This window comes from Leptinotarsa decemlineata, unplaced genomic scaffold (genome assembly GCF_025532065.1).
Source record: "Leptinotarsa decemlineata unplaced genomic scaffold, Ldec_3_MD MMD2_tig00000035_RagTag_RagTag, whole genome shotgun sequence".
Taxonomy (NCBI): Eukaryota; Metazoa; Arthropoda; class Insecta; order Coleoptera; family Chrysomelidae; genus Leptinotarsa; species Leptinotarsa decemlineata.
The window spans coordinates 24626225-24643035 of NW_027412540.1; the positions used below are offsets into that span (position 1 = coordinate 24626225).

The 16811-nt window shown below is 33.3% G+C and overlaps 2 protein-coding genes across 3 annotated transcripts in view; both read right to left on the reverse strand.

Moving 5' to 3' along the window:
- ena (ENAH actin regulator enabled) overlaps positions 1–10517 on the reverse strand; it is a 56586-nt gene extending 46069 nt beyond the window's left edge. Inside the window, exon 1 of one of the 2 annotated variants that reach the window (XM_074172089.1) lies at positions 10310–10517. In XM_074172089.1, the coding sequence (XP_074028190.1) occupies positions 10310–10314 (5 nt within the window). In that variant the 5' untranslated portion in view covers positions 10315–10517. Of the gene's footprint in view, positions 1–5877; positions 5922–10309 lie in introns of those variants that run through there. The other variant, XM_074172088.1, reaches the window with a different exon arrangement.
- A 1638-nt stretch (positions 10518–12155) lies between these two features.
- On the reverse strand, positions 12156–15773 carry LOC111507892 (lysophosphatidylserine lipase ABHD12). Its single transcript, XM_023163273.2, has 8 exons — positions 15080–15773; positions 14960–15027; positions 14794–14894; positions 14424–14741; positions 14123–14370; positions 13901–14062; positions 12394–12521; positions 12156–12339 (listed from the first exon to the last, which is right to left on the reverse strand). Exons 1-8 carry the CDS (start codon positions 15083–15085, stop codon positions 12294–12296), a joined length of 1077 nt encoding a protein of 358 aa, XP_023019041.1. The 5' UTR covers positions 15086–15773; the 3' UTR covers positions 12156–12293.
- Between the last annotated feature and the right edge of the window lie 1038 nt (positions 15774–16811).

A 16811-nucleotide genomic window follows, 5' to 3' on the forward strand; every position in this document is an offset into this window, starting at 1 on the left:
CATTTGAAATAACTACCATCATTAGTGACAACAATTTCAAACAACATCCCAGACAACCCAATTAATTCGACAGGTAGGTACCCCAACACAATGAAAATTCGTACTTTTTCGTTTTGGAAATTTTTGTATTGCCGTAATCCTTCTTTCAAATCTTATTTCCCCCTAATCAATTATAATTCGTAATATTTTTATAATTATCAATCCTGGAAGCAGTGCCGTCGCCATGGGGGGATGGGGGAGCCTCCGTCCTGCTTTTTAGACTTGGGAAAAAGTTGGGAAAAGTTGGGAAATTTTGAGCCATGAAGATAGAAAAATATAATAGTAAAAAAATGAATAAAAATTAAAAAATAAAAATGAGAGAAAAGAAAAGGAGAGGTAATAAGAAAAGGGAAAAGATCAGCAGGATTGCCCAACGTGTATAACTTGAAGACAATTCTGAGTTGTTTGAAATCTTCAAAAAAGTTTAATTTCTTCCAAGTAAGAAAACAGTCGTGAATAGACCACAAATTTTGAAGTGACGATTTTACAAAATTCCCAACTTTTCGCTGTGAAGATAGAAAAAATAACAGTAGAAAACAATAAGCACAATATTATTAAGTGTTGTTTCCTTTCATTTGTATTGAATATTCCTATACATGTTGGATATGGTGAAAGACCAAGGACCTTTGTTTGAAGGTGATTGACAATGTTTCGTGATGAATTTCACTAGTTCGGACTTCCATTGTCTACTATATAAAATGATTTGAAATCCCTGAAACAAGTAAAAAAGAATAATTAAAAAAGAATAGTTGAAAATAACAATTATATTAAGCAACAATAAACCTGAAATGAAATGATAGTGAAATAACCTACAAGTAAAAATATAATAATTGAATAAATAAAAATTAAAGGAATGAAAAAAGAAAATAATAAAAAAAAAAGTGTATAGATTCCAAGTCACGTTAGTTCACGACGTTTCGATTGTTGGTATCTACAATCGTCTTCGGGTGATGACTGGACTGATTCCTCCGAGAGATGACTATTTTATAGGTCGTTGAAATACTTTCACTTTCTCTACTTTCCATTTTCCGCTTCACTGATTCCGTGAGAGATGACCGTTTTGGCGGGAGTTGGTCATTTTTCGTTTGATGATGGGTTTCCATATGTTTCGTATATCTACGCTGGCCTGGCTGAATACGTTGTAGGACAACATGTATGCGGCTTCCTTAAATTTTCTCCTGAACCAATGTTCCTCTCTGTGCAAGATCTCAGCTTGGGACCACTCGATGTTGTGTTGATGGGTCCAAACATGGTCTGCTATTCCTGATTTACTGGTTTCTCCTCGCTGTGTGTGCTTCTTGTGCTCGGCAATGCGAACATTCAATGGCCTCTTAGTTTCACCAATATAGGATTTTCCGCACTCACAGGGTATCCGGTAAATGCAATTCTTGGAATCGCAGTCCGCGTTTGGGGGCCTGGTTTTCGTGAGGCTGCTACGGATAGTGTTACCGGATCTGAAACAGGTTCTAATGTTGTACTTGGAACCAATTCTTCTTATCCTCTCCGATAATCCTCTGATGTAGGGAAGTGCAAGCACTGGTTGTGACGGCTTCTCTTCCTTGCGAGGCTCCTGCTGTCTTTTAGCCAAAGTCTTTTCTACCATCGCTTTGGAGTAGCCATTCCGCTGAAGATCATTTTTGATGATGTCTAGTTCCTTCTCGAGACCTTCCTTTGTATTACAGAGCCCAGAAGCACGGTCTAGTAGAGTCTTGATGATTCCTCTTTTTGTCGATTGATGGTGGTTGGATTCGTGGTTCAGATACTGTCCCGTATGAGTGGGTTTTCGGTATACAGATGTTTCCCACTTAGTGTCGGTCCTCTTCACCAAAACGTCTAAGAATGGCAATTCATTGTGGATTTCCTTCTCCATTGTGAAAGTGATGGAAGGTCTCACGCTGTTGATGTGTTTCAGAAAGGCGTCTAGTTCAGTATTCCCATGGTTCCATATTATGAAGGTGTCGTCAACATATCTCAACCAGACTCGAGGTTTCTTGTGGGCTTCTTCAATGGCCAGAGTTTCAAACCACTCCATATATATGTTGGCTATGACTGGTGAAAGTGGCGATCCCATTGGCAGTCCCTCATCTTGTGTAAAGAATTCGTCCTTCAGTTAGAAATAACAGTGTCGTACACAGCATCCTAGTAATTCCATAATTACTTCTATAGGTAGATTCGTTCTCTCTTTCAGGTTCCCGTCTTCGGATAGCTTTCTCTGTATGATTTGGAGTGCTTCTTCGACCGGAACGTTGGTGTAAAGGCTTTCCACGTCGAAACTAACATTTCAGGTTTATTGTTGCTTAATATAATTGTTATTTTCAACTATTATTTTTTAATTATTCTTTTTTACTTGTTTCAGGGATTTCAAATCATTTTATATAGTAGACAATGGAAGTCCGAACTAGTGAAATTCACCAAGGACCTTGGTCCAAAGTAGAATAAGTCCCACTATTATTTTTAAAATCACCAAAATTTATTTTTGTTTGTGAATACCCTTACGGGCATAAGCATTCAGCCAATCTTTGGATAGCTGAGTGAGAAAATTAATATATTATAGTAGTAACTAATCTCGGCTTTCATTTCTTCAAAAGTTGGTAAATTTTGCTGGTGGAGTTGGGAAAATTTGGATTCCCTCCCCCCCTGGCTTTTCTTTTCGCTACGGCCCTGCCTGTAAGAAACGAAAATATCAGTTTTTGGTCAAAATTCGATTGTTGTTAATTTGGTATGATCAAATAAATTGTTTTTCTGTTTGATTGTTGTCACTGATGATTGTGGTTATTTAAAACGAATTTATCGCTTTATCAATATCTGTAATAAAAAAAGACAGGTCCGTATTAAAAAAAAAGTTGATGGTGGCCATGTTGACACGAAACGTTTTATCGAATATTTATTATTATATCGTCGTAGTACACTTCGAATACATGTAATATCATAATTATCCTTCTTCTCTCCCCATAATCCGATTTGATAAGAATGCTTGAATATCAGTTACAACGATGAATGTCTTACAACGCCGATGATAATTATAATCCACCGTAAAAAAGAACGGAAGCATGCAAAATTATTTCATCACGCATGAAGGGAATTTACGTGCAACCCAACTTCTTAATTAATTAATTTGTGAAGTCAACTAATTGGGTTTTCATGTTATTACAAGTGCATTCTGTAACTAAGCATGCAACATCTATTATGAATATTTGTTGACGTACAATTCCAGAAAGAAAAAGTGAATTTTGTGTAGATCAGCACCCGCAGGCCCTTTTTTAATTTGTACAAATTTCAGAGTTTTCAATAATATCTGTCGAGTGTTTATTCAAATTTGTTTGTAAGGTTTCCATTATAAATTTATCAAAGTAAAAGTAGAAAGTTGAAACATGTTTTTTCAGTTTCATTCTAAATTTCTTTTTTCTTAGAAGTCGCCGTTTTATTTAATATTTTTTACCAAAAAGTATGCACCCGTCAGACCTCTTTTAATTATCGGGCTCAAATGCAAATACAAAAATTATAAATCATTATTTCGTGTTCTATTGCATTATTAAATACCACCATTAATTTTTTCTCGAATTTATTTTTTTCAAATATAAACAACAGTCAGCTCAGATTCAAAGTTTGAAAAAAGATCCCCGAAGAGCAGAAATTTTACTAAAAAATCTGACCTCTCGAATATGTGGAATATTCATAGTTTCTCATGAGATAATCATTTTTCAGGAATCATAGTTGGGATTAGTAGAGAAATGTCTCCCCAAAAAGTTTTTTGTTGCATTTGTTAATTCAGTATATATTTTGGATAGAAAACATCAACATTTTTTTTAATGTCATCAATTTCACTGTTCTTTCGTATACAAAAAAGTATCATCTTTCAATGTTATATTTCATTCTATAAATAATTTATTCCAAACGAATATATTTTCACATTTTATTGTTCCAAAAAGCTGAAAAAAAATAAGTGAAAATAATCATGTGATATTTTGTGAAAACCCAATTTTTTATATATTTTTTTTCCTTACAAAGTGATACTTCGTGAATATTTACATTTTACTATTTGAAAAAGTGAATTCTGAAAGTTCATTTGTTTAAAACAAATTGTTGAGCGCCTAAAAATACTAGTAGTAAACGAGAGCAGTGGAAATAAAGATTTTTTAAATAAATATTAATAAATTATTGACATTTTCCGGCAAACGTAAATGGTTAAAGGACAAATGCATTTCATACGATTTTTCCGACGAATATTTAATACATTATTAATTGGGATATAAAAAACAATTAATTATCAAATAAACAGTGCGATTGTTTGTACACTTTTTTAAACAATAGAATAAAAAAATCATGGCTGGGATTTAATCAAATTGATCAAAGTGAAATTTTACTTCTTTCATTTATCATATTGTGTAAGAATCCTATGAAAGACATCTGATTCGATTCCATTACGAATGTTTGTAATACAAATGTAATAGAAAGGGTTTTTTGATTGATGAAAACACAGGGCTTTTTCTTCCAGTTTATGTAGAAAGCCAAAACCTTTGCATCTTTGATTGTCCATAAAAAATGGAAAATTGAATTCTTCAATTTTTTCAACGATTATCTTATCTGAAGCATTAAAAGAATAAATGAAATAATCCGGGCTTCGTCTTCAAAAACTAAGGTTTTCATATGAACATCCAACAAAGGCATAATCAAGAGGAAAATTGCGATAACAATTTGTTGCGACGGATTACTTTTTGTTCAATTATCCACCAAGTTCTTCATTCCCCAATCTTTATATTTAACGAGTTATAACAATTTTTTTTTGTTGAAGCGTCCGGTTTTTACCCGTATTTTCACCGGTCTTTTCAAACTATACATATTGTATACACAGTTTTGAGAGATGAATGAGGATCTTTTTTCAATTTTAAATAGCAGCAATGGTTTTAGAGATGTTCGCAAATAACTAACTCTTTTTATTGTTGATCTAAATTGTTTATATCTGATACTCTTGCAAAGAATACTCCGAAATAGATGAATATTTGGTGTGAAATGTGCTTGGAAAAATGTCAGGAATTTACGCTGTTAAATCCAAAGAGATCGGGTATCATAAGGTACCTATAGTGAATTTCGCCTGACCTTCGAAGTTCAATGACTGCATAATCTGGACAACAAAAAGAGTGAAACAAATCTCCCCAAACAAGACAGCTGTGAAATAATAGCGGGTGTTAACAGGGCCTGCTTAAATGTGGGACGGTTTACATCCCTATTAGCTCTGACACCTCTTTGGAATATAGCATATGGCAATAATTTGCGTACACATTGTAAATAAATTTGGCACCATGAAAAATTAAAAATATTAATGGATACATTTCTCTTCAGGATGAATTCATTACAGAATTTATTTGCTCCACTCAACAAATTATTCACAATATTTACATAATCCCGATCGAGAATTTTTCATGTTGAAGTTATTTATGTATCATTAAAAGTCATGTCAACCACTTGCTATAATAGTAATTGTCAAGGTTTTCCGGAAGAATGATGTGTACGTGATTATTTTACATTAATTTCCTTGATATTAATGCAACTTAGTCAAGTACAAAATGTTATGCTCTTTGACTGGCTTTCAATCGTAATATTTGTTTTCACAGATGCCCCATACCCACATAAATCTGATGAGTGGAAAAACGAATGTGTATACACAAAATGCAAATGTGTGTAAAACTCGGCAGGTTCAAATATACTTGTGTATGTACAAAAAGATAAAACACAAAAAACTGATCACTCTAGAGAAATGGATTGTGAAAAAAACATCAAACATTCAACGCTAATATTCGGGCAAACATTAAATAATCATAGCATTTATTCTAAAAGTACCTTCTCCTAACTTCTTGAGTAGAACTCATTTCGGCAATACTGAAAAATCATTAGCTTTTACAATTTCTACCAAGATTTCACTGTCGAGTACAATAAAACATGGATTCTGAACGATTTGAAGTTACGAACAGAACCCATGAATGGTTACCGAGATAATGAGCAATTATCCAGGCAATTATTTATAAATTAAATATAAATTTTGAAAACGTATTTTTACAGCTTATCAGTTGACTTTAGACACGTATCCATGAAGATTTCTGCCGGATATTTTTCAATTTTAAGAAAGACCTAACTAGATATACCTACAGAACTTCTTCGTTTAATAGCCCCTCGTAATGAAGCATCGCCAGAAATGGCTGTTTCGTAAAATTTACAGAATTTCTTCACGGTCCTGCGTAGGTCACCAGTTTGTCATTTCAAAAAACATCGATGCCATAAGAAAGGTGATTGAAAAATCCGGCCGGCAATGGTCATCAGAAGAAATCCAATCCTGCTCCGCCCGAAACTTGAATGAATTGAGCGGCGAAGTTCTGCCTCGTCCACCATACTCCCCAGACCTTTCGCCAACCGACTACCATATTTTCAAACACTTCGATAACTTTCTCACCGATATAACCTTCGCCAATCACGACCAGGCAAAAACGGCCTTCGTCGACTTCATCGAATTCGTTGCAACCCAATTTTTATGCTGACGGAATTAATAAGTTTCATCAGTGTTCACCGAGTTTAAAGTACGGACAAAAATAACCCAATACATCACAACAGTTCCGACACAATAACAAGAAGCTGTTGAAGCCGTCCAAAACCATATTTCTGAGATACGAACTTCAGAGTGAAAATTTTTTTTCGAGTATTGGTTTGAACGCATGTAAAATGAATTTGTCCAAAAATTATGAGACACTTTGTTTCAAAATAAAATTCCTACATTTTTTTAAACGTACAAGGTTTTTTTATGATCAGTCATTCCTTAAATACTGTTTTCGTAAATAATAGTGATGTTTCCAAAAATAATTCTTTTCCAAAACGTCGACCATCTCAAAAATGTATCTTATTATCAACATATGTTCACAAAAAGGATTTGAAGCTTTAATAACTTCTAATTATTATATGCGAGCGCTTTCGATAGCAGGCTGTGCTATCATCTTCATAGCTCTACTTAAACTGAACTTTTATCTTCTTGTTTGTTCTTTTATACGGTTAGAACGGCTTAGTGCAGGTATTTGGGTTACATCAGGTGTTGGAGTTTCCTTGTTTCTAGGAATGTATATTTTATTGTGTAGTATTTTGTATTGTGTAGTATATTGAATGTTAGGTCTTGTTGTGTTTTGATTTGTATTTGTCAAAACACAACAAAACCTATTATTCAATATACTACACAATACAATACACATCCTGATGACAGGAGGGGACAAATACCTGCACTAAGGCGTTCTAACCGTATAAAAGAACAAATAAGAAGATAAAACGTTCAGTTTGTGTAGAGCCATGAAAATGATAGCACACAGCCTGCTATCGAAAGCGCTCACATATAATAAACAGAAGTTATTAAAGCTTCAAATCCTTTTTGAAAACATATGTTAGTATTAAAATACTGAAAATAAAGGAAAATTAGTTGCATCAATGAAAAAAAATTATGAATTCGATAAGTTACTGACTAATTGAATTCTTCAGTTTTCCCCCCTACAAAAAAGTCTTTCAAAAAATATAGAAAAATACATTTGTAGAATCTTTTGATTCTGATATTTTAAGAGATTTAATGAATTCGACCAGATCACTCAATAAATTATGAAGTGAGTTCAACCTCGAACTCCCTACAGACGTTTATTAAGTGGGGGAGTCATAATTTGTGAAGCACTTAGGTGGTTGGAAATTCAGACCCAGTTATATGCAGTCGGCTTACTTTATGGATCGTTGGGCAATATGCAGTTATCGGAGCAAAACATCACAATCAAATGCAGTGAAGCCAGATTTGATCAAAGCAAATGAGCTGAAGGATTCGAATTTGCGCATTTATCCTCTTCATTTTTACCCTGAATGAATAATTTGAAGATTGTTAATGCTGGTTTGACTTCGAAAGGTTTTTTAAACTGATCCACTCATACTTTAGACATGCGACATAATCTCTATCATAATAAGATAGACATGAACTGGTTTGTGTTAATTAAAAGTTGAATCTTCAATATTGAAAGTAATTCCTCTAATGTTTGTGTGTTAGAATTATTTACTTTTGCATACGAAGTGATTTTTGTCGAAGGTTAATTATTCACTTCTGACAAAAAGCCTACAGGGTAATTCTAGTCAATTTAGACACATTTCACCCTGTAATAGATATTTGAATTTCTTTTTCAGGTCTGCTTATCCATAAGTTTATATAGAACGAACTGAATGTTATGTACCGTTTTCAAGATTGTCAAATTTTTTTAAATTTCAGATAGAGATGAATTTTCTCGAACGTGTTCCATATCAAGTAGCTAGATTAGGATTTACTCATTTATTTAAAGCTGTTTTGTTCAAGATTTTGTTATTTTGTACATTCTCTAAACAAATGGTTCCATATATGCCGAGGGGAACACATCCTCTTCAAATCTCATACAACCAAATATTTTCAGTACATTTGAAGTCTATTTTCCTTGCCTTGTTTTCAATATTCAGTTTGAGTAATTCAGTCTTCAAATCTTTGAAATATATCTTGAATCTTTCACTTTCGAGTCTTGAAATCATGCTTCAGTTTTTGAGTCTTCGATTCAATTCTTTAAATCATTGAATTTCTTTTGTGAATCCCTCAATATAACCTTCAAATCTTACCACAGACTGAATATTACTAAGCATGATCAGACAGCAATCATGTGAAAAAAAGTCAGTTACTTTTAACACATGTACAAGTTTCTATGGTATTTATTATCGATTTCGGCCATGGTTGTCAAAAATGCCTAATATGAGCACATACATGAGTAATTTTATCCAAGTTGTTCCGAATTTACTTTGGTTCTTCAATTTTTGTTCAATTTAATATATGTCTCATGCCCCTAGAAATTTGCTTTCAGAAAAAACCAACTATTATTATTTCAAAGAGTTGAAAATATTTAAAAAAAATGGATCATCATCGTATACATCTTTTCCAAAATTTTCTAATGTCGAATTACTGTACTTTTTGCAGCACATATATCTAGCCTGACCAATAAAGAGGTATAGGAGGTTATTATTCCTGTTGACAGATGACTCTAAACAATACTAACAGATTCTAAACATTTTGACTCGATAAACTGAATGAAGAAGTCGACAAAATACAGCATATAACAAAGTTGAACTTATTGAAGTTTGACACATTATATCAGTGTATGCACATAACAGAATAATTTTTTTTTATTCAAATCAAGTCAGTAATTTCACCAAGTAAGTAAATATGCATCCTGCTCCTGGTCTCAAAAGTAGTTTACATCAAGTAGTAATTTCCATCACAATGAATAGTTTTTTTCAATAGCTCTTACTTTTTTTAGGCCACTTGACTTTTTATTGAAAAATATCCAGGAGTACTTAATTTTGAATAATACTTATCAACAAAGTTTCCATTGTCACACTAATTACAAACTTCAAAGCTGTAACTTTGGAATAATTTTTTGATAATACTTCACTGGGTTCCTAAGTCATGATAAGATAACAAGAAATTCATTATCATCTTGTGTGTGATAAATTTAATTTTTTTCAGTTGCTCGAAAAAATATCACTTGCAAAATCCTGATGAATATGAAATAATGACAAACGTCAAAACTATGGCCAAGCTTTTAAGTGCCTAATTATTTGTTATATATCAGTAAAAATATTCTCAAAAATTGGATATTCTGTATAAACATTAGTCAACTATGAATCATAACAAAGCAAAAACATCCGTTTGATGGTGTCCCCAGATATCTTAAGTAAATACCCACAATGTAAATACAAAATAAACCATCTGTTTTTCAATGTGAAAGATAAACTGCGGATGATATTCAAATACCATATGTTTTTTCAGTTCGTTGAATTGAATATTGCATTGTCAAACATGCGACTGCAGAAAATATGAATTTCTGCATGGAAACAGGGAAAATTTAGCCTTATAGAAAACCAACATAGGGGTGGCAACTTCATTCGCAGATAATGGATAGGTTCAACACACCCAATGTTTCGAAATCGATAAAAATACACCAAAATATCGAGAAACTTGCGAAATAATTGCTGGAAAAACATTGCTCATCTCGGTAACCTTGTTAGAAACAAATGACTACAACTACTTCAACAATTTAATTTCAATTACTTCTAATATAAATTTGCTGCTTTCTTAATTCACTAAAAATCAAGACGACGTGATTGAAATAAATGAAAATGCAATATTTTTAAATGAAATAAATGAGGTAGATATTATAACTGCAAGAACACATAAAAGCCGATTACTTACCTCATTTTGATGTTTTGAATGAAACTGCACGCACACACTTATTCAAACATTTTGGATATCACTACACTAATACTGGACACTTCCAGAAGCGATCGTTGTTTTTATTTTCAATGACTTCATTTACAAAATAAGACTAATACACTCCATGACAAAACATCGCCTGATCGTATTATTCGCCATGATAAACTCAGACCAGCCCGAAGACTCACACTACCAACCTTAGAATCCTACTTAGCGGGAAATTCGAAATCTCTATCGAAGCACGTTCCAAAACCCAAACTTTTTTACCGTATTCTTTCATTTATGTTTTCAGGAGTAACTGGGTTTTATAGTTTTGATCCTCCTACGCAATATTCAAAAATCATTGTCGACAAACGATTATCAAATTTGAACACTCCAGACATGAAGGTAAATCTGTTTCATTCAGTATATGAGGACTGACCGATTCGAGAAATGTTCAAATCTTGGCCTCGAGAGGCCGATCAAAGATATCAGTATGTGAGTTCAGGTGAGGTTGAGTTTGTTGTGGAATGTCTGTCCACAGACGAAACAAATAAATACCGTTTCAACACTTAGTTTTCATGAAAAAATGTTCGACTGCAACAAAATTGTTTTTGAAAATTTTGTTATTTGGGTGACAATTTAGAACTGAAAACTGATAATATCGAAAAAACTTATATTTTTTGTTGATCGAAAATTGGTATAGTTCAGGAAATGTTGAATAGAATTTGAAAAAATCCTATTTCAGTTTTAAATAGTGGAACATTTTTGTACTTGTTCCACACCATCATCCTCATTAGCACTTATTTCAGCTATTATTTTGAAACTGATGTTTGTAGGTGGTTCAAATAACACTTAGAAATGCAATATTAGTTATTTATCGATTTTTATGATTTTAAACTCAATTCAAAATTCGGAAATTCCAACTTAAAACTGGCAAATCTACTTTTACAAGATATAATTTTGAGTTCTGTGGCACAGATGAGTAATTTCTTTCATTTCTGTGCCGCAACATAACCTCTCTGCCTAACCTAACCGCAATTCTTCAGTTTCAGGCAGTAAAAATACCTAGAGAAAGTGACGAAAATGGTTTTCTAATACCGTTTCAGTGTATTCTCCAACCATTTCTATGAAACAATTAAAATCTCTCAATAATGCTACTAGTTGTGAGTGAGGAAGTGAAAAGCAATCTTAACCTAAAAAGTGAACTGTTTAGTGAAGTTTATTTATGAAATTCAGTTTAGGAAACCCCATTTTAACTAGCATGAACGCCCTTGATTCACTAATTTGTTGGGATGAGCTAATTAACAGAGATGTAAACACGGTAGAATATTATGTTAATGGCTATCTTAAGTATGAAATGACAGGATCGAAATAATATGTTAATAAACGGAAATGGGTCTTCTACCCCGCTGCTTCGCCACCCGTGTGACTAACTAGCGTAATGCGCCCTCTGCACGAAGGGGTAGAACTCGGAGGAGTAGGGACTCCCTTGACTGTGGTGTGGCGCTAGATGTAGGAAAGATGCCTGGTTGTAAGGCTTTTGGGACAGGTCAATGTCTTAAAGGACAAGGCGATGACATCTCCCCTTACTAAGATGCCACCTATGTTATCGACACAGAACAAAATCTTTGAAGATCAAAGGTTCGTTCTTTGTCTTCACTGCAAGACAACATTATCACTTATCACTGATGAGACGTATGGCCGTTCAAAATAGTGTTATCTGGTGTTGGAACCCGAATGTGTTGTGTTTGGGCTCTGGTTTTCAACATTCTGATGCTCAAATTTCAGACTTCATCATTTAACTCGTTGCTAAAGATTCCGTTGCAGGAAATGAAACTTTCGATTACAAAAACCTCTTTTTTAATGCCAAAAATTATAATTTTTCTCACAAAACAATCTAACAAAGATAACATAAACAACGTGAAAAAATTTGTTCCACAATATAGGTATCACATGTAGTTGTTTTTGTAGTTGAGTATTTTTATATATGTTCTTTTTCGTATCTGTTGCAGTCATCCATGAAATCTCTGTAAAATTTTCAATTGTTGATTTTATTCTTTTCTATCCTGAATACAACTCACCTCACATATGTGGGCAACTCAGGTGCCCTATAGAGAAACATGTGGTCATATCCCAAGGATTCAAACAGGTGATAAGTTATATTACCCTGATATGATTCATTTCTGTTGTTCACCGCTGTATTGTAAAGCTGAAAATGAAATTGAAAGATGTATAACTTGAACATAGTTTATCTGACCTATAAGTTGGCTACATCAACCGAGTATTATAATGACCAGAGACCAGCATATAGTTTTTAAAATCAGATAATTGGGTTACGCTATCGTTCATATTGAATTTTGACACACAATTTTTAGCCGCTCTCTTTCAGAATTAGAATCATTCGAGGATTATATTATACACAATTCAGCTCTACATTCATATCAACATAAAGTAGCAGCATTCAATAGTATGATTCAAAGACTATTGAAAATTCAACTTCCAGAAAGCAATTTTCAAAGAGAACTGATTTTTATGAAACATTGCTGCTAACAACGGTTACGAGGTGGATATTATTATCTCTATTCTTTCTAAAAAATTGCAGAAACCAGCTCTGAATCAGGTCTATCCAGTTTCAAAGAACAATACTAAACATTATGTATCTCTAACTTTGGTGATCCTACTAATAATATTGCTCGTTTTTTAAAGGAAAAGAATTGGATGTATCCTACATAACCAATAATAATTTAAGTAAATTCATTAAAAACAATAAAGATGAACTTCAGTGTCGGATAGATCGAAAGTATACAAGTTGACTTGTCCAAAATTTTATATCAGACAAACTGGAAGGACTTTTTCTAAAAGAATAAAAGAGCATAGAAGTAGTTCAACATTTGCGAAATATACTTCGACAGAGGGGTACGGGTTCAATCACGATTATGGCGTATTGCATTTGGAACAGAAAGGTTCAAAACTCAACCGATTGGAATGTTAAGAAATCAATAGATGTGAAAATTCGGGATTATTGCTCAATGATCAAATAGATTTGAATTGTTTTTCTTTATTGAATGCAGTTTGCAATGAGGAAATTGGTAATCAGGACATATCTTACAAGTAGGTAAAATGATAGTAAAAATTCTTATTCATAATTCTCCAATCTCATGTGTTGTTTCTTGATAGATGAATAGTTCAGGTATGAATTTATCATGTAATGTAGGTAGTAATATTCATATTGATTCAAATTACTATAAAAGCATGACACAGAAATTGTACAAATAGTATTGTGACGCCTGAGGATGCTATCGTAAGGAGAAACACGTATCAGGGTTTTGTGAATTTTCACATTGAAGTGTGTTTTTTGAATACGTTATAATAGATTTCTATTAAATGTAGGTCAGTTCTATCGTATTTATCCCCGATGATGTAAAACACACCTATTTGTACTTAATTTCACTGAAAAAGAACACATTTATTCCACAAAGTCATTAGTCTGAAGATTTAGCAAAATTATTTGTATCTTTACAGTTTTGCAGATGAATTTTCTTCAACTCCTTACTAACTAGTAATTAAAAGACCAAAAATCATACATACTTCCGTTGCAAATGAGTATGGAATGACAGTATCATCTTTAGCATGAAGGATCATAACAGGACAATCAACGTCTAAAATATGCTTCTTTGACTCGAAGTTCAAGTCATTGTAAATAATTGGTTCTATCATAGTTGTTCTGAACCACGGCAAAAACGAGAAAACCTGAAATTGACCACCATTGAAAAAAATTTCTTCTACAGAGGTTTATGTACCTATTCATACCTTTATGATGGGGTGAGTGAGCATGACGTCAGTAATAGAAGTGAAAGGAGTTTCCAGAATCAAACCTTTACTATAAATGTTATCTTTTTTCAAACTGGCCAGCAAGTGTGTGCCTACACCAGTGCCTAAAGAATGCCCCCACACATAAATTTTTGAATTTGTTTTACTCCTGAGCCATTTATAAAACTCTACCATGTCAGTGACAATGTGACTTTCTGTCATTTCAGCCATGGACGAATCCCCATATCCTTAAACACAAAACTGTACCTATCTGTAATTTTTTTTTGGGCTAACCTCTTACCCCTATAGTCCACAGCAAATATATGGAAATACTTGCGCAATATGTCATACAATTCTAGAGCAGCTGCCCTATCTGCGCCGTTTCCATGCAAATACAAAAGGATATTATAGTTTTCGTTCGTTAAAGCACCTTCATAATTGTAATCCTCATTGTCGATGAGGTCGCTCAGGATTTCATATGGTAATATTTGCCAAACACCAAGCGTTACATTACTGTCTGATGTTGTATTGGCTCCTCCATCAAGTGTGAGGTAAAAGTTTTTCACACCTTTGATTCCTGAGGCTTCTACATCCGAGTAGTTTATCGGTGTTATTACCCCTGAAAATCGCACAGTAAAGAAAAGGCACACTGAACTTCTGTTGTACCTTACAGGATGGGAATATTATGTTTCTTTGAATTCCTATGCTATACTTGAAAACTATTGGGACAATAACAAACACTATGATGAAAAGCAGCAACAGGAGTACTAAGCTGAAACACATAATATTCAATAAGGACAAAGATAAAATATTAGGCTTCTATATTCCCAAACTTACATGTAGATGAACGTTCCTAAGATACATTTTGCACAACAACCACGTGATTTATGTGTGGTAGGTAATTTCTGAAAAAAAAAAGTGTTTTTTTCAAAGTATTTAAAACATATAATAATCTACCTGCATTGTGAGAGTTTCTCTTGTAATTGAGCCTCGAGTAATTATAATGTGTTGTGAAATGGTATGAGTTATCAGCAGTTTAACAATAACATAATTGTATAAACTATAAATTAAATGTTTCCTCTGTTCAAGTTCGTGTGGCTGCTTCTTTATTTGAATTTCCCGCCACTTTTACGAGGTCATACCCCCAAATCGATTTGGTTGTTTTTCACGTTTTTGTTATATTCCTTATTTCAAACTTTAGGTGCATCCACTTGTTCTAATTAATTTGTTCTGTTATTTGTATTCGGTTATGTTAGTAAGCAACACCTTTTCGTTCCGAGGAATTGATGATACTTCTTTGGTACTAAATATTCTAATTCATTGTAAACAATTATCACCTTATAACTTACAACACCGATACGACTGAATGATAAATTAGAAAGTTTCACATGTATGGATTGGTTTCTTGTCTTTGTAAAAAATACTTTACTACCTGTAGGTTATATAACTGACCTCATTATAACAAGTTTTCAAACAAAGAGTTCAGTCAAACAATAAAGTGAGTTTCAGTAGGATATTGATTTTATTAATATTTCATTTTCATCACTGCCTTGAAAATTGGTTTTCGAATAAATCGGTGGAGGCGGATAAGTACCTACAGGAAAATTTGGAACAAAGACTAAACTATGAAATTCACTATTCACCAAATATAAGAGAACATTGACCTTCAATTCATACCCGAAATAGGTAGGTAGGTATGTGGAATTTAAAAATCCGATGTCGTTTGCTGTCAGAACCCTGGAAATTGTTTAAATTGTGGATAATAATAGATGAACTAATATTGTTTTTTTTGGCGAGCAAGATTGAATTTTGCTTGAGCTCAGGGTTGGCAGCGGTGGCTTATATTTTTACTAGATAAGTATTCTTTTCAACCGTATAAGCACTGTTTTGTAGTTGGCTCAAAAGTTATAATAAGAGAGTTGCACACTATTGCTCCCCTCTTAGATAGAATAAATATTTTTTTATCGAATGAAATAATTTTGCACTTACATACTAGGAGAGAAAAATAGATCTATCTACATTTTGACCAGATTCAATTCACATAGGTATCTGAGAATGAATAAATCTTATAGAGAGTTGAAACAAAATATATGATTGGGACTTGGGAAAATATAAAAATAAAAAAAGTACCTATAATTTTCAATCTGAAAATTTTTGTCAAAGAAAAAAAACAAATTTCTACGGAAATACTCATTCCGCCGGTGTAGAAAAACCTTCATCCTTTATTGATAATTCAAGGTTACATTGAAATGTTAATGGAGGAAATCAAAGTTACAGAACCAGATCGACTGGAATAGGATAGGAGGAATCATATAATACTAGAAAGCTGTACCCAGAACTGCTATTTACAGCCGAAGAAAGAATTCTTTCTTTAAAGAAGATGAGGGACTACTAATGGGTTAACCATTTTCACCGGTCATAGAGCCATGGAATACATGACAATGACTACGGCAATACATGGGATAGTTTGGAACTGTGGCTATTGAAGAAGCCTTGAAAAAACAGTAGGTACCTTTAGTGACACAATTGGACGCCGTCCTGCTGAAACATTGGAGAAAGAGTCCAAAATGAACTTGCGTTCCTAGACGGGATGGTAAAGTGAACTGATAACAAGTAATATATGTATCTGTGTAGTAGGGGGGGTGAGTTTAGGCCCCACAGCACTTAGTCCATTGTACATCCTCCCGAG